The 17,652-nt window shown below is 48.0% G+C and overlaps 1 protein-coding gene and 1 pseudogene across 2 annotated transcripts; one reads left to right on the top strand and one right to left on the bottom strand.

The window, feature by feature from the left end:
• Window positions 1–254: 254 nt before the first annotated feature.
• Window positions 255–17,333, bottom strand: LOC117848178 (UNC93-like protein 3). 2 transcript variants are annotated; one of them, XM_034729507.2, is made up of 10 exons: window positions 17,047–17,333; window positions 16,798–16,961; window positions 2,646–2,709; window positions 2,458–2,571; window positions 2,255–2,299; window positions 1,790–2,025; window positions 1,613–1,703; window positions 1,222–1,334; window positions 1,022–1,145; window positions 255–825 (listed from the first exon to the last, which is right to left on the bottom strand). In XM_034729507.2, the coding sequence occupies exons 1-10, from the start codon at window positions 17,248–17,250 to the stop codon at window positions 643–645; spliced, it is 1,338 nt and encodes a 445-aa protein (XP_034585398.1). In that variant the 5' UTR covers window positions 17,251–17,333; the 3' UTR covers window positions 255–642. The 2 variants fall into 2 exon arrangements, with proteins under 2 accessions (XP_034585398.1, XP_034585399.1); XM_034729508.2 differs by lacking the exons at window positions 16,798–16,961; window positions 17,047–17,333 and adding exons at window positions 3,804–3,967; window positions 4,057–4,242.
• Window positions 14,650–16,181, top strand: LOC117848180 (tuliposide A-converting enzyme 2, chloroplastic-like; annotated as a pseudogene).
• Window positions 17,334–17,652: the final 319 nt, after the last annotated feature.

Below are 17,652 nucleotides of genomic sequence, written 5' to 3'. Positions count from 1 at the left end.
AAGTTTGAAGTTTAATCTTTCTAACTTTTTTCTTAGTCGCTTACTTTCTCGTCTTTGTGTTCCTCATTTTAGGTTTGGAGTGTAAGTACTTATGCATCGCCTGGCTAGTTAGCCAGATTTGTTTCGTTGTAGACATTCACTTGTGCCTTAATCTAAAAAAAATGTTCGTCTATTTCTATACTAACCATTACCAACCCAATGTATAGCATCTTCCAGGCCTTTTCGAACATGAGAATTTCATGATCATCACTCTGTTGAACAGAAAAGCATTCACACTCATTGGATGTGCGAGGTTTACAAGTTCCTGTGGTCCAAACGAAAGAACATTTCTTACAATGTAAACTTTTTTTTTACCTATGACATTGCTGCAGAGAAGCAAAAGGAGAGGACCAGTACCAGCAAGCTGGGAGCGAGCCCGACGGACGGCTCCCCCGTTTTGCGGCCTGCTACAACTTCGCTTCAGCAAATGGCTGAAACCAATGGTGTAGTGTAACATGGTGCCACAGATGGCACCTGATGGGTGCTGCATTTCCCGTTCATCTCACTGGCGTATACTGAATACAACATGGGGCTGCACAGGCCACTGGTAATACTGACGAAGTTACATTGGAGCCGATTTGGACATCAGCAAATGGTCTTGCCTCAAGGTCTGGCAGTCGATGACTTCTCGACGACAAGGGTAAGGAACAGGAATGAGCCAAAGGAAATGAAGAGAGACGTGGTCATCAAGATAAGCATGGCCTGCAGTGTGATGTTTGGGCTCAGAAAGAAGATAACTGCAATGGCGCCTGATTGCCACACCTTCAGCTGTGCAAAGGCAGCCTCCTGCATTTGTCATGTTGTCAAAATTGACTTCATTGCAGACAAGTGGTTATGCCAGGAAATAAAGATTTTCAAATTATACCCTTAATACCAAATTAACTGATTCATAACTCATAAGCCAGCTAACGAGATCAAAGCATAGTATTCATGCCATGTGTGCACATGAAACACTAAATAAAAGGCATTAAAATAAGATTACCTTGACATCTTCGAACAGCAGCCCAAGTAGTGCACTTAATTGTGTATTCAAGACACCATCACCAACACCCCATAAGGCGCCTATGAATAGAGGTATCGCCGCACCAAGCAGTCCAGCCATTGGACTGTTGGCAGGATAAAGATGAGTAAATTACAGTAGAGTCACAGGCACAACTGAAGTATAATTTACACATATCATACCTGTAAAAGAGAAGCAACCAGAATAGGACAATGGCCTGAAGAATTGCTCCCACCGACACTATAAATGCTGCTGAATGAAGTCCAGAAGTCAAGCGTCCAGCAACCAACGAACACTGCAATGCCAGGAATGTTCCGGAAATCAGGTAAACATGTAGTACAGATTTTTTGTAAAGTTGCAGATAACTGGAGAACAAAATATGCTATAGTTGCTAGTGTGACTAGTGCACTTTGACGATTACTGCCCAAGGCAATTGAAACAACAGGGGAAAATGAATACAGGATGTAGCATAGAAATGGTACAACGAATGGAGGATATATGTCAATATTTTCTGGGCAAAAAGAAGGATAAAGTAAGTCATTCAACAAGCAGGTCAATTTTTATTTTACTTACAACTACATCAGCTGCACCATAAATTGCCATAGCTCCACCAACACCACTGATGCCAAGAACAGGTGTTACAATACTCTTTGTGAATACCGCCCTTCAGAAAAATCCACAGAACTGTCTTAGAGAAATGCTTACTAAAGTGAACAACCATGGATGTTGAAAACAACATGGGCTACTTACCATACAAATGCCTGCTGTAAACCTGAATATGCAATAAGAGGGATGGTAAGAAGCATTCTTCGGTCCTTAAGTGGGGCAACAATATATTTCAACATAGCTCCAAATGAGGAATGTGTGGGAGCATTATCTCTTTTCTCATCTCTTTTCGAAAGTAAACACATTAGTACAATGCCCACAATCATGCAGCCAAGAAACACAGCAAATAGCAGATTTTTTCCGGTAACACTTCCACCATCCTGAAGCGATATGAGAAACAGAGGATCAAACAATATGGCATCTCACATGTAACAAACTGACATTATTAAAAATAACAAAGAAAAGGTAAGTCATTGACTCATTGTACTATGTTATAAGTCAAGAACCTTAATTACACTTTAGCCTTTAGCTACTAATTATCATTTTCAAGAACATAATGTGAAGTGTAAAAAGAATCTCCAGTTTGAAATATTATAATATGATGCTAACCTTTCCATTTCTCAGTAGAGCAAGCGAGATCAAATTTCCAATGACCTACAGAGTTCAAATGAAGTAGTATTAGTCAGAAACAATTGTACTGTAGAGGAGATGTATCAAGAGAGAAATAGACACTTCAGTTTAAGGGATGGAGAATAAATACTAGAATATCTCCTAGCATGTTTCGACTAAGCGAAGCTCTTGGACAAATGTACCTGTGTGCTAGCAAACATTCCCCAAAACTCCCCATTGAAGCTCCCTAAAGTTGGACCCTCGGGCAAATTATTTTCTCTTGCGTGACTGAGGGCAGCTGAAGTAAGGTATGTACCCTGCAGTGCAATATAGGTGTGTGAGATGGAAAGAGACAGGGAAGAAGCATTTCAGATAAAAGCTAAGCTGTTACCTGCCCAACCCAAATGATCGATGCCGTAAAACCAAGGTAGAGAGAAGCTGGCACCATTGTGTACCTGAAAATTTGTCATTCAAGTTACAATTACACAAAAGGCGTCATGTTGAATGTACTACAAATTTATGAAGCATTTTACACAACTGAAACAACCAGTACATTAGGAAGCACATCAGCTACTATCAAAAGCTATCCATGTCCAATCAAACTTATGTATATCAAAAAGAAAGTAGAACACTTCCCCAGCAGATTGTCGGGTACATTACCAGGAGAGAATCCCCACTGGCCACTGGGCACTTGCTGAGAGGTCCCACTAAATTCAGATAGCATTTTCCTAAGAACCCAGGGACCTGAGTCCCTTCCAGCTCACTTATTCACAGGAAGAATGCTGCAGACCATGAAAACAAGTAGAAACATGACACATATACTACATTATGTCCCAATGACATGGCCTAGACCTTCCAATGGTCAGAATTTTGCGCATCCTCGATGAAATACAGACTATAGAACACTTCCAAACAAGAATTGATCAAGTGGAATCAACACTCATCACTCTAAACTCCAATGAATATCCTCACATAGTAAGTCATTTGATCAGAGAGATGTCTACCATGCATCCAAATCCAATCCAACAGACCACCACAGCACAAGCAAACCATCTTTTGCATCAGGCAAAGTGGGATCAAAACTGGCATCACACCAGCACTGGGAAAAGGCTTCTGCAACAGGAACCGTCAAAAGCCCACTGGTGGTCCAGCTGTTGAACTAGAAGGAGGCCATTTGACCACTTTCGGCGTGAAGAGTTGTTAGGTGGCTGTAAAGAGGGAATGCAAACTGATGATTGTGATTCGTAACACAATTGCTACCTCTATGTCCCAATCACCAGGGACCAAATGGCCAGACTTGAATGTAACAAATCACCAGGACAGGGCAATGGTCAGATTTTTTATACATCCTCTACCCAACACGGACTAGAGCAAATCAAACAGGAGTTCATCAAATAGAATCGATACTAATCTCTAACCCAACCGAACGCTGCTTAGCTACGCATTTTATCAAGCAGGCAGCACGCATCCAACTCCAAAACCAGCATAGCACCGCTGTATTTGCACAGCGACAGTGATGAGTCGCGATCCGCGACCAAGACGCACGCACCATTTCGGGACGAGGTTGGCGAGGATGAAAAGCACATAGCCGCTGCTGCCGACGACGAGCGCGCGCTTGGGCCCCACCCGCGTGACCACTGGCGACGCGGCCACGGAGAAGAGCGTGAAGGAGGTGTAGAGGATCCCCATCGAGACTGTGCCCAGGCCGCCCTCCTGCACCGCGACCGCACACCGATGAGAACGAGCACACGAAACCCGCGGCTGGGGGAACGCCGAAGCAGGGAGGAGAGGATCGCGCGCACGGTGTTGACGGAGGTCTCGAGGTTCTGCGCGGCGCCGTAGGCGGAGAAGACGAAAAGGAAGGCGGCGGAGAGGACGTGCGCGTCGGCGGCGTGGCTCCGGCCGCCCGCCGCCGGCGCCGGCGCGGCGATGAGCGGCGACGCCGCGGACTCCTCGTCGCGGTGGGCGTCCATGGCTGCCGGCCGGCCTGTGGGGGGCGTGGGGGCACGAGAGGTCGAGAGCGCAGCGCAGTGAAGTGAGGAAGAAGCTTCTAGAAGCTCTTATAGTCGGGGGGGGGGGGGGGGGGGGGGGGGGTGGCGGGCTCGAGGCGTGGGGAGGGGATGTCCGGTGGCCGGCGCGGGAGCGGAGGTGACGAGACGAGGCCGGCGGCCGGTGACGAGACGAGGCAGTTGGCCCGCGGCCGCCGGCCGGGCGTGGCGGGTGAGGGGCCCGCAGCGCAGTGGCTCACTGGCTTGTCCGTAGCGGGCTCGCTAGCTGATGATTTCCTGCGGCTTTTGTCCGTGTGTCCTTGGATGTTCCTCCCCAAAGCTTTCCAAGTGGATAGAAGCCTTTGCATCATCATCATCAACAAGCTAAAAACAAATATACTTTGGATCCTAAGACGGCTGTTGTACGCCGAGATCGTCGCCAATTTTTTTTAAAAATAGTTATTTATGATTTCTTGTGAACTCAATTCCAATCTCGAATTTAAATACGAAGGAGGCAAACATTATCGGCTTGCTACATCGCCCGTGTTGTCGTGTTAGTTCCATGTCATTTATGGTTTTAACCCCCCTAACTTTATATCTAAGTATCCTAGCATGATTTTTATCGACATACTCTTTGCATTTTAAAATATAGGTTATTTTAATTTTTCTAAATATAAAGATTTTGCTACGTATCTAGATATAATATATATTTAAATGTATAGCAAACAAAAATTATGTACGTAAAAAACTAAAACGATTTAGAATTTGAAACGAATTGAGTAGCAGTTCAGCATAGACTCATAGTGAATTGTGAGATCATTTCTGTTCAAGAAGGATCCTACTCCCTCCATCTAAAAAATGCAATTCTAGTTATGCATCTGAACAATAGCTAGAAATGCCCTTTTCTTGGATGGATTTGGATTGATGTGCTAGCCAATTGGAAAGGGTTCTTGCAGACTTTGCAGATCCTTTTTTTTTTTGTTGGGCAAAAGAGAATCTTAGAGCAAGCCCAACGCGGTAGCTTCATTAGTAGCCTTTTCAGGTTATCTAGGCTCGGATGCCAGCGTGGTCAAAAATTGGGTGCCCTGCAGGGGCTACCATGGCCTCAGGAGAGAGAACGAGAGATTTGAGAGAGGGTGCGTCAGGGAAAAGGGAAAAGGCAGGAGCAGGTTGCGCAGGGGTCATGTGTGCTTGCGTTGAGGATGTTACAGTAGCCTTTACCTACGTGGAGCATGATAATTTTTGTGAGGCCACCGCTCTTTGGAGGCCGCGTTGGGCCTGCCCTAAAAGCACTGGCCTGCACCCGTGTTGTGTTGGCGTGCTCTCGGAGCCTTTGCCAACACGACGGTGACAGTCGTTGGCCTTTGCTGCCGCCGTTGGACTCGGTAGTCAATTGCGTCCATGTGCAGATGTACTTCCCCAACCGTGGTCTGGATAATGTCATACTCGGACGGATTCCGCCATTTGTCAGGTGACGCGTCTGATCGGATCACGCAAGTACCCAACCACCAGCTGCCGACGCGACTACTCTACTCTACTCCAACCGCTCAGCGCCTCAGCGGTCGGACAAAGCCTAAGCCTGGTTCGGCTGTTGCTAACAATGAAGGGTTCGATATAAACCTGACGGCCACGTTAGTAGGCATCCATGACAAGGTACAATTGCACACAGCTAGTTGTAGGCTCAAATCAAGAAATGGTATCAACGGGGCCTCGATTTATAAACAAATAAAATACTACAATATTTTAATGACGACTCACCATATTTCCTTATTTACATTCCTCATCCACCTAAGAGAACGTTGAAACCTATATAAAAAACCGCTCCTACTCAATACCGCCAGTTAGCCCTCACCAACTCTTAGTCCTGTTTGGATCCTTGGAATTGAATTCCATTCTAATAATCATAATTTAGATACAAATTTATTAAGCTAATATAATTGTACGTGAAATATATTTGTATATTATTGTTGGCCATATGGGAGAGATACTTACGTGCTACACCTTTGCTATAGGGAAGCGAGTCGAAGAGCGTGCTATAAGTTGCACATTAGAAACATAGCATGAGGATCTATAGAATCAATTTCCATCTCCCACCACCATGAATTTAAGATAAACTTATATCTAAACTTTAGAAAGTTATAGAATGCCACATTTCAAGATGATTAGGCTACTGCACTAAGTAGATTCTAATTCCTTCAAAATAAAAGGATCCAAACAATTTTGTTCTCCCCAACCCCATTCAGCCCTCCTCCCTATCCCCTAGATCGTTCCTTCCTCTACGGCTCTGTAGCAACGCTATGGCCCTAGCTTTGGTATATGGATTAGAAAAGGGGGCGTAGTTGTAGACGCATTCCAAGATAATATAGGATTAGCACAGGGTTTCAAAACATAGGCGAGTTAGATGAATTGCGTTCGGATGGTTCGCAGTGGTTGGCTCTAATTTGCATGGATACTGCATTCTTTTCGTCTGCATATGTTTGTATGCAGGTGAGGGGCCAGATCGAATCGAGCACCCTAGACCTCAGCAAATGCGGCTCGGCCCGACGGCCCAGCCCAAGCCTGTCGGGCTAAGCCCAGCCCGTGGTCTTTGTTGGGCTGGGCGTGGCGCACATTTCGCCAGCCGAAAAAAATCCGATTATTTTTTAATTTATTTTCCAAATAAAAAAGACCGGATGGCCTGACCTGGCCCAAAAAAATCCGAAAAAGCTAGCCCGAAAGCTGTTCGTGGGCGGGTTTGGCCAAGTTTTGATCCAAAACATTCGAGCTTTTTGTCAGCCTGGCCCGAGCCTAGCCCGCATTTTGCTCAGGTTTACACCCAACCACAATAGACCTGAGCATTTTGAGCCCAGCTCAGCCCAAGCCTGATAGGTTTTAGCCGGCCCATGCCAGCTGCCAAGCCAGGTGTGGTTAGCAAAAATCAAGCTCGAAAAAAATTGGGTCAGCCCAACCCACCCAAACAATTAATTTCATTTATTTTTTTAAAAAAAAAGAACGAGCAGCTCGAGCCCATCCCGATAACGCCCATGGGTTGTTCGTGGGCACAAATTTTCGACCCAAAATGAATCGGGCTTTTTATCGGCTCGGCCTGAAGCCCAACCTGACCCGCAATATGCTCAGGTCTCAACCACAAGCACAGGACACGGGAAATATCCACCTGACTCTGATACCGGAACTTGAGCTGCACACGCCTCGCTTCCTACTTAGATCAGTCTCAATAGGGTTTGAAAAGGAGTTTCATTCTTATTTAATACTACGACACATCATCCATTTTGCTGATATGGCAGTTTATTCATGGGGAAGAGAAGAAGGTAGTGTCATCAGGTTGAAAGTTGCTGCTGTTACCAAGACGAATGAAACGACTTGAAACGCACTAGCAGGGTTGAGTTTCATCGAGGATCCCGTGCGCGCGGCGGCGCGCCCACCCTGCGCTCAACGCCGCCTGCCGCCCATCCCTACCGCCGAACCGCGCCTACTCCCGCCAGTCGCCATCCACGGTGCCTCCTCCCGCCATTCTGCACCCCCGGCGGCGCCTCCTCCAACCATCCCTCACCCTCATCCGCTCGTCCTCCCGCGACAGAGGCTGGTGCTAGCCGGCGGCGGAGGCTCCTGGACAGACATCAGCAGGCATCACCGGTGGAGGGGCATCAGCAGGCATCACCGGTGGCTGCAATGTCTCGCCGAGGGAGCAAGGCCCCCGGCAACTCTTGAGACGTCTTCTTCACCAGGAGATTGAGCATCGGCGCGACCTCAACACAGCAGCACTCTTCGTACTCGGAATCTCCACGAACTGCAGGTTTGTGGCCTGTACATGGAGGATGCAAGTGGGCAAGTGGCCCAGGTCATTCCCCACATGGGAATCAATCCGCAAATCCATGGCAAGTTTGTATCTTGTTCGGTTTAGTTTTTGTACGAGCGGGAAATTAATCCCCAAATCCTTCATAGGATATAACTTGGTTTCCTGCTTTCGTGATTAGTTCAGAGGAATAGCTTTTCATACATAGAATTTCTAGAAATGTCCTCTTGTCAATGCTAAAGCAAACACCACTCTGGCTCCTTGATTTTTATGTTTGTCCTATGTGCATTGTGCAAACACTTTTCTCAAACAACTATACTTAAGGTCTGTTTGGGAAGGGGGTGTTAAAGTTTAACACCCCTTTTTAACACATTTTTAACACTTTGGCTGCCAAACACAAGTGTTAAAGATGAAGTGTTAAAATTTAACACCTCTCTTTCCATAAACACATGGAGGGGGTGTTAAAATGTGGCAAAGGTGTTAAAAGTGGTCCCCCTCTCTCTCTTTTCCCTGGTTGCCCCCCTCTCTCTCCTCTTCTCTCCCCTATCCGACCGCCAGCGCATCCTCCTCCCGCATTCCCCTCTGACCCCTCCCGCATCGCATCCTCCGCGGCCGCCGCCATCTCCTCCCGCCGGCCATCCATCCCACCCGCCGCTAGCGCGCCCTCCTCTCGCATCTGTCCCCCACTCGTTCCCCTCCCGCATCGCTGCTTGAGCGCCCGCCGCCATCTCCTCCCGCATCGCTTCCTCCGCGCCCGCCGCCAACTCCTCCCGCCGGCCATCTCCTCCCGCCCGCGGTTCATCGCCTTCCGCCGTCTCCTGTCCCCGTTATCTCCCTCCCGTGACCTTCCCCTTCCAATCCTTTTCTTCCCCCCGCCTCCATCCCCACCCTGCCTCCAGGAACTTCCCTTCCGCCCTTCTTCGAATTCTCCCCACCGCGTCCCAGATCCACCGCATACACGCCGCTAGGAGTGCGCCGCGTTGCCCTGAACCCTTTCCCGGGGCTCATGGACGGGCACGGCGATGATGGATTGCAAGATCTTTTCCCCCACGCGGATTCAGCTTTCCCCGCCGGCGCCTTCGACCTCCTCTCCCAGGCCGAATCCTCTAGAGTTCCTCGCGAGGGCTTGCAAGCCCTGGATCTCAACTCCCAGGCCGAAGATTTGGCCGACTACAGCTCCTACCCCGACCTCCTTCGGGGAGAAGGAGCACCCTCGGCTTACGCGCGCCTCGCAATGGAGGTAGAGGAGGCGACGGTGGCAGCAGAGAAGGGGGGGGCGGTCGAGACGGCGGCAGAGGGGGCGGCGGCAGCGGCGGACGCAGCGGAGCACCTGTGACAAGGCCTCTCTTCGTTGGATCGTTGGCCGACGGTGCTGGTAGCAGCGGCGGACGCAGCGGAGGCCGTTCCTACGGCCGCGCAAGATGGTCTCGCGGTCGTGGAGGTCCATCCACTGCTGATTACACCGAACCCTACGGTGGAGAGGATTGGGTTGATCTTGACGACGAAGAAGGTGGTCCACAAAATGTCGAGCTTATTTTCCCCACCTCCAAGGTTAGTTCTGATAGCCATCCTATTGAACTGTTCATCTGTGCTAGTGGATGTTTTTGTGATCATCTGTGGTACTGAATGTTGTTGTGATGGTTAGTGGGAGTTTAGGAGTGGATTAGTGGTTGTTCTTGTGATGTTTAACACCCTGTTCTTGTGATGTTTAACACCCTGTTCTTGTGATGGTTAAGACCCTGGTCTTGTGTGTTAAAGCTCTAGTTCAGAAACAGGAATTAGGACTGTTTTTTTGTGATGGTTTACTTGCTATAGTTCAATAAACAGGAATTATTGCGATGTTAGTGCCTGTTCTTGTGATGGTTAACACCCTTTTTTGTGATGTTGTTACCTATTCTGTGTGTGATGGGTTTCTATGTCTCTGTTAAATTGTCTAGATAAATAGATTCGACAAGGCACAGTGGACAGAACACAATACTGGTCTGTTGTGTGACTTGTGGGTTGAGCAGATTAGATCAGGCAACTGTCCAAAAGGATCAATTACTTCAAGAGGTTTGAAGATAGTAGTTGATAAATACCAGATGGCCACTGGGTTGAGACATCAAAATTCCCAGATCAGGAACAGGATTAATCAATTGAAAACATTGCATAATTTCTGGAAAGCATGCCACAAGGATACTGGTCTTTGAAGGAATGCGGATGGTAGTATAAGTGCCGCAGAGTGGTGGTGGAAAAAAAACACCAAGGTGAGGGCAAATATAATTTCTGGAAATATGTTTGCAGTAACTTTTATGTGCAATGGTGTATAACATCATAATCCATTTGCAGGGCAGATTTAGTGAGTGTAAGAAATTTCGGTATGGTGTTCCAAATTACATGGATCACCTAGAGGAGATGTTTCGTGATGTTGTAGTGGATGGCTCTACATCTTTTGTGGCTGGTTGTGAAGAGGATGAGGACCAAGATGTTGATGATGTGGAGCAAGATGATCAATATGGTCCAGATGGGTTTGTTAATGAATATGAAGACAGCCCAGTCAGCAGTAGCAGCAAGAAGAGAGGAAGTAGCACCAGCACCAAGTCCACTGCCACTAGTCCTGGAAAGAAAAGTAAAAGCCCTTTGATGAAGATGGTGAGCAGCCTAGTTGAGAAATTGACTACCTCTGACAAAGATGATAACCTATTAAGGAATGTGGGGGAGAGTATTGCAACCAGCCTCAATGAGAAAAGACAGAAGATCAACCCTATACAAGAGATGGGTCAGTCTGTTAAGAGGTGTCAACAGCTGGCTTTGGAATGTGGAGCAACCCCAGAAAGTGTAGAGTTCTATGCAGGCAGGCACTTATTCAAAGATCCATATGAGAGGGAATTTTTTTGCAACATACCAACTCCTGAAGGAAGGCTGCGTCATTTGCAGAGATATTGCAAAGAAAACAATATTGTTGAGTGAATGTGCTTTAGTTTGGTAGAAGTAACTAGTTGTCCTTAGGAGTGAATGTGGTTGTTTTAGGGAATAAGAGTTCCTTTATGTACTAAGTATGGTTGTTTGAACAATATGTGACTGTTTGTTCTATTTAAGGATTAAATGTGCTTTGGAATGTGGCTGTTTTCATTTTCTAAGGATTGAATATGCTAAATTAGTGGCTGTTTTCATTTTATAAGGATTGAATTTGCAAAAAATGTTGCTGTTTTGTGGCTGTTTTATAGATTTGTCCCTTAGAAAAATGTGGATGTTTAGGACTGACTGACATGGTTTTCTTTGCTGCCTTAGGAGTATTCCTTTGATAATGATGAGACAAGTTCCTCAGATGACGACTTGTCAACAGAGATTATTGGTTTCATGTGGATGCAACAGTATCATCGTAAAAGGACCCGGGACATGTTAACGACCGCAATCATGATCGGTACGTATTGTGACACTTACATGGACAAGGCTCCACAGAGGGTTCCTACTGTGTCGGGTATAGAATGGGTGCATGAAACATTGTCTAGCAGAACCGCTTGCTACAACATGTTTAGGATGTCAAGCCTTTTGTTTCACCAGCTGCATGACTTGTTGGTCGACAACTATGGGTTGAGGGCAACTAGAGGAATGTCCACGATGGAGGCTTTAGGAATGTTCCTTTGGGTAATTGGTGCACCACGATCCCTTAGACAGGTTGAGGACCGGTTTGTAAGGTCCTTAGAAACAATAAGCCGTACATTCAATAATGTTTTGTCTAGTGTTCTTAAGCTAGCAGTGGATATTATTAAGCCTAAGGATCCAGAATTTAAGACCATGCACCAAAGGTTGAGAAACCCTCGTTTTGCACCATACTTCAACAATTGTATAGGAGCTATAGATGGGACGCATATACCGGTCGTGGTGCCAAATGATAAGGTGGTTCAGCACACCGGGAGACATGGATATACTTCACAGAATGTGCTGGCTTTATGTGATTTCGACATGAGGTTCACATTTGCTGTGACTAGATGGCCTGGATCGGTTCATGACATGAGAGTCTTCAGTGATGCCTTAAATAAATATGGTGACAAGTTTCCGCATCCTCCTGCAGGTAAACTTGTTTTGTTTTCATTTGTATAGAAGATGGTGGCACCTTTATTAACCTCATGAAAATTGTTGTATATGTAGGCAAATTTTACCTAGTTGACTCGGGTTATGCAAATCGTCCGGGTTACCTTGCACCCTATAAGGGTACAAAGTATCATCTACCGGAGTTTAGGAGTGGCCCAATACCAAAAGGTATGAAAGAGACTTTTAATTACGCCCATTCGTCCCTTAGAAATGTTATTGAAAGGTCATTTGGAGTGTTGAAGATGAAGTGGAGGATTTTGTTGGGTATACCAAGTTTTCCGATGCACAAACAAAGTAAAATCATAGTAGCATGCATGGCAATTCATAATTTCATACGAGAGAATGATATGGCCGATATGGCCTTTGGTATGTGCGATCGGGATGAAAATTTTATTCCTATAGCTCAAGTGCCAAACGACGAAGGACATGGGACAAATACACAAGCAGGGGATGAAGATTATAATATGAATGCATTTCGGGATGAATTAGCTAATGCTTTGTACAACAAATCGTAGATTATTTGTATGATTGTATTGTAATGATGTTGACAACATTTTTGTAATCTCTGCGTTCTATCGTGTGTACAGGACATTCTAAATAATTTGAATATTTTTTATTTCATTTGATCGTTCTTTCATTTGGCCGAATGAAAAAAAAATGAAGCCCACATCACCTGACGCCAAAGACCGAGCAGAACCGGGCGCCAGCGCAAGCACGAGCACCTCCTAGCGCCAAAAGAGCACACCAGCACTTGGTGCCAAAAAAAAACAGCAGCACAGGGGTATTGGACCTCATTTATTGAGGGGTAATGCAGTCATTTTTCAGCTAAAGTGTTAAACTTTAACAACCCATCCAAACACCCACCTTGTGTTAAAGTTTAACACCTCATTTGAGGGTGTTAAAGTTTAATACACTGTTAAACTTTAACACCTCCTTCCCAAACAGGCCCTTATGTTCTAAATTTCATATGGTTCGTTCAACTAAACATGCCATCTAGTATTTGGCTAGGATGTATCCCTTGATATATATCAATTCAGGTCATACATGTGCTTTTGTCAGATTACTAAAGTAATTTACTCCCTCCGTATAGGAAAAGGAAGTCGTTTTGGATAGCGACACGGTCTCCAAAGCATTACTTTGACTCCTTGTTTTTATAAAAATATTTATCCAAAAGTGATATATGTATATTTTTATGAAAGTATTTTTCAAGACAAATCTATTTATATGGCTTTCACATTTCCAAACTCAACAACTTAAAAATTATTCATGATTTATATTCCCAATGTTTAACCCAAACCTTGTCCAAAACGACTTCCTTTTCCTATACGGAGTGAGTATATCACAACTAAAAATTTGACCGAAGCACTCTGCTGGCACATTATAACCATATGTCTTCATTGCCTCTCGTTGCAAGCATTAGATGTTATATGAGTTCAACAAAGCATCAAGTCAAGATCTATACTTAGAAATTTAAATACAATTACAAAAGGCTACGTAATTCTCATGGCATATTTGATCACAACACAATACAAGAATTAAATGTTATAATTTATTTATGAAACTGTGCAATGAAACTATGCATCGAGAGTGACAGTTTCATTTGAATAAAACGCTAATGTGGCAGTCTTGGTAACAGTGCGATGAAAACTGGCCATACCACACGCACATCAGCACAGTGTTCCAAGCAAATTCTTGTGAGCTGATTTCCATGTGTAGAGGCCACATCCCACAGCGTGGCTGGAACTGCCCACGTTTGCAGAGTTTCCGGCGCACTTACATTACAATCTTACCGGCAGAATTTTTTTCTCAAGCTGGTTTAATCTTAAATCGTTGTGAAATTCCCTGATTTTCTTTTTTTAAAGAAAAAATTCCCTGATTTCTAGAGGACAAATTCCTACAAAATCTAGTGAACTTTTTTTTTTCTAGCAGGCCCTCAAACTCTTATATCTTCCACCTCAGCATCCCCTGGCACACCACCTCGGCCCCAACTAATCCCCAATGTCAATTCTACGGATGGCCGTAAGCTCACTTGCGAGCGGTCGATTTCTTTTCCCCGACGCGCACACCCCTCCATGTGCCAGGATGCCCACGAGCCACGATGACCTTATCGCTCTGCGCCTCTGCTGCTTCCGGTTTCTTCTCTTTCATTCTCTTTCCTCTCCAATCATCACTTCTCCCTCGACGGAGGTCCCGTGGGCGCGAGCAGGAGGGATCGGCAGCGGTGGGCAGGGCCAGCCGGTCCGGTCCGGGCCCAGCGCTCCTCGCGCGGGAGCAGGAGCGGCGGCGCGGGCATGCGACTCAGCGGAGCAGCAACACTAGCGCGGCGATGGCCCGCGGCGGAGCGTGCGCACGGCCGCGGCCGCCGGCGAGGGGCTGTGACGGAGCAGTCGCGGCCGTCGGCGAGTGGCTGTGGCCGCCTGCCGGCGACGCGCCGCGCCGAGCTCTTTTGCTTTTTTTAAAAAAAATTGTTTCTAATTTTTATGCATAATTTTTGTCAAATTTTTTTGATCAAAATTTTTTATTCTGATTTTTCGCCTGTTTTTTGTTTTCAAAAACTTTTGTTCCTGAATGCTCCAAAGTTTTTCATATAACTTTTGTTTAAACATTTTTGCCCAAAAAGTTTTGCATTCATAATCTTTTTAAAAATTTTGATTCATAAATTTTGTTGTCTAAATTATTTCTCTAATTCTTTTTTGTGCGGATTGGTTTTCTGATTGTTCTGAGCATGCGTTGAGTGCAACGTGGTGTGACGTGGTTGTGGAGGTCGCAGGAAGGGGATCGGACCGTATATGGAATGACGGTGAAAATTAATGTCAAAACAGGATGGTTGGAGCTCGACCGTGAGGAGAGCTCCTTACGGGCGATAGCAAATTTGATTTGCCCCAACTTATCGTACGAACTGCGAAGTGTCAGAGGATTCAGAAAGACTCGATTTAGACTTTGCCTAAATTGTCGGCGAGATTCAGCTACTCCACTGGACTGAGGAATCCTGATGCTCTCATGCAATGAATCATGGATTAATAGGCTAATTATGGATGTTAATTATGGATTAATTAGGCTACCTCGTTCGTTTCAGACGGATTGGATTCCGACCAGGATTACTTCCATTCCATCTGTGCCCTCAATCCGACTAGGATTTAATCCTGCCAATCCACTCAAAACGAGTGGCACACAATCCGACCAGGATTTAATCCTGCCAATCCACTCAAAACGAGCATGTTCTTAGCAACAAGGTACATCTACTAGCTGCAGCAGGCCGCCGGTCGATTTCTTCCAGGAGGCTAGTAGTAGGTCCGGCGCTGGCCATGGATCTGGCGAGCTTCAAAGAAATCATCATCGACACTCCCTTCTTCCGTATCTACAGCGACCGCCGCATCGACCGCCTGGTCGGTACCACCACCGTGCCGCTGGGCTTCGATGCCATCATCGGCGTCACATCCAAGGACGTCACCATCGACGCCGACACCGGCCTCTACGTCCACCTCTACCTCTCGGCGGACACGTCCAAGCAGCAGAACAAGAAGAAGCTCCCCTTGCTCGTCTACTTCCACAGCGGCGCGTTTGACACAATCGGCGGCGGCCCTGACGCACCAGCCGTTCCTCAGCACCCTGGCGGCTCGGGCAAGCTTGCTCGTCGTTTCCGTCAACTACCGCCTCACGCCGGAGCATCCGTTCCCCACCGGGTATGAGGACTCCCTCCACGCTCGAGTGGGCGGTCGCTGGCAGCAGTGGGGACCTCGGCCGTGTCTTCCTGGCCGGCGAGAGTGCCGGCGGGAACATCGCCCACAACGTTGCGATGATGGCCGCGGCCGGCGAGATGGCAGCGGCGGTCGAGGGCGCGGCGGTGTTCCACACAGGGTTCAGCGGGAGGGAGCCCGTCAACGGGGAGCTGCCGATGTGGGTGGAGACAATGGGGGAGCTGTGGGCGGTCGTGTGCCCGGAGGCAGCGGAGGGGACGGACGACCCGGTGCCACCGGAGCAGGTCAGTCACCAGCCACATCGGGCTGGCGGGCGTGCGGGCCGAGGAGTAGGGCGTCGAGGTCCTCGGGGATAGCGCGGCGCTGGCAGCAAACTCGGCGGAGGCCGTGGACACACCGGCGAAGACCGCGGACGAGGTGGCAGACACGGCGGCTGCGAAGGCGTCGGCAAGCGTGGCCACGTCGGACTCGTCGTCGGGCGCCGCGCAGAGAACGCCAGGCAGGACACCTCCCGCGCCGACCGCCGTTGCGCCCACAGCGCCGCCGCGAGTCGGGCCCCGTCACGCTTGCGCAGCGCCTTGGATTCGTTCCGGAGGGTTAGAGGTGGGGATTGCTTCCGGGTCTTGGAGTGAAGGAGTGAAACCGATCCGGCTCAGGTTTGGTTCCGGATCAGGCCAACCGAACAGCAATTTTCATTGAGGCCTGAAATGAACCTCGCTTCGGGCCATTTCAGCCGAAACGAACGAGATTTATCTTGCGAATTAACTCTCATTTACATTTATTTTTGTCATTAACCTATATTTAATCATCCTAATCAAACGTCCGGTGTACTGAACTTTAGCCAGATCCAAACACCCCCTCTCGGGACGAGGAAGCGAGCCGCATTCAGCAGCACGAATTTGCTGCCGCCGCATTGGAGTTGCAGAGGAAACAGACAGAGAGGAAGGGGAGGTGGGGGACCTGGGGGCGGAGGCGCGTGCGAGAGCGTACCAGGAAGGGGCGAGGTTGGCGGCGATGAAGAGGAGGTAACCGGAGGTGCCGACGACAAGCGCGCGCTTGGACCCCATCCACCGCACCACCGCGGAGCCCACCGCCGAGAACGCCGTGAACGATGTGTACAGCACGCCCAGCGAGATCGACCCCAGGTCCTCGTCCTGCGAGCAGAGACACGGATGAGGACGCGGACACGGATGTGAAGGGAAGCAGCGGGTTGGGCTTGGGCAGCGGAGGGGCACGTACCGTGTTGACGGTGCTCTGGAGGTTCTGCGCGGCGTGGTAGGCGAGGAAGACGAAGAGGAAGGCGGAGCTCAGCACGTGCACGTCGCGGGTCGGCGCCGCGGCCGCCGCAGACGCGCGGCGGGCCCCGGAGCCGGGGACCAGGGGCGCGGCGGCCTCCTCGACGTCGCCGGCGACCGCGGCGGGCTCCGCTTCGGGCGGGGCCATGGAGGCGTCGGCGATGGGCGGGCGAATTTTGGGGGAGGAGGCGGCGTGTGGTCTGCCGGGTCGTCGTCGTGCTTGTGATTTGGGGAACGGAAGGAGGACAGCCGGCCGGGGACTAAAATTCATATCTTAAATCATGTCCCGCGGTCCGCGGATATACGACAATAATTTGCAAGAATCAAAACGACGGGCGAATCACAAATGCAAACATAGAATACGCACACGGGATTTATCAAAAAAAAATAGAATACGCACACGGGCTGGAAAGATTTAAACGGTCCGTTTAAACTAAATTCAAATTTTGATTCCTCACGTGGTCTCTTGCCTAGGCATCAACAAGATTTGTAGCACTCCTACAGCACCATTTGCGTTTGAGACCGTGATGCCCCTGGCCCTGAGCAAACT

The sequence above is a fragment of the Setaria viridis genome, chromosome 3 (genome assembly GCF_005286985.2).
Source record: "Setaria viridis chromosome 3, Setaria_viridis_v4.0, whole genome shotgun sequence".
NCBI classification, from domain to species: domain Eukaryota; kingdom Viridiplantae; phylum Streptophyta; class Magnoliopsida; order Poales; family Poaceae; genus Setaria; species Setaria viridis.
The sequence above is the reverse complement of the archived record's forward strand: the minus strand, read 5'-3'. Positions and strand labels throughout refer to the sequence as shown.

Coding starts and splice junctions, on each gene's coding strand:
- LOC117848178 (XM_034729507.2), bottom strand. CDS start 17,250: ATGGCCCCGCCCGAAGCGGAGCCCGCCGCGGTCGCCGGCGACGTCGAG. Junction 16,962..17,046: donor TCCAGAGCACCGTCAACACG/GTACGTGCCCCT, acceptor CTCTGCTCGCAG/GACGAGGACCTGGGGTCGAT. Junction 2,710..16,797: donor GCCAACCTCGCCCCTTCCTG/GTACGCTCTCGC, acceptor ACAAATTTTCAG/GTACACAATGGTGCCAGCTT.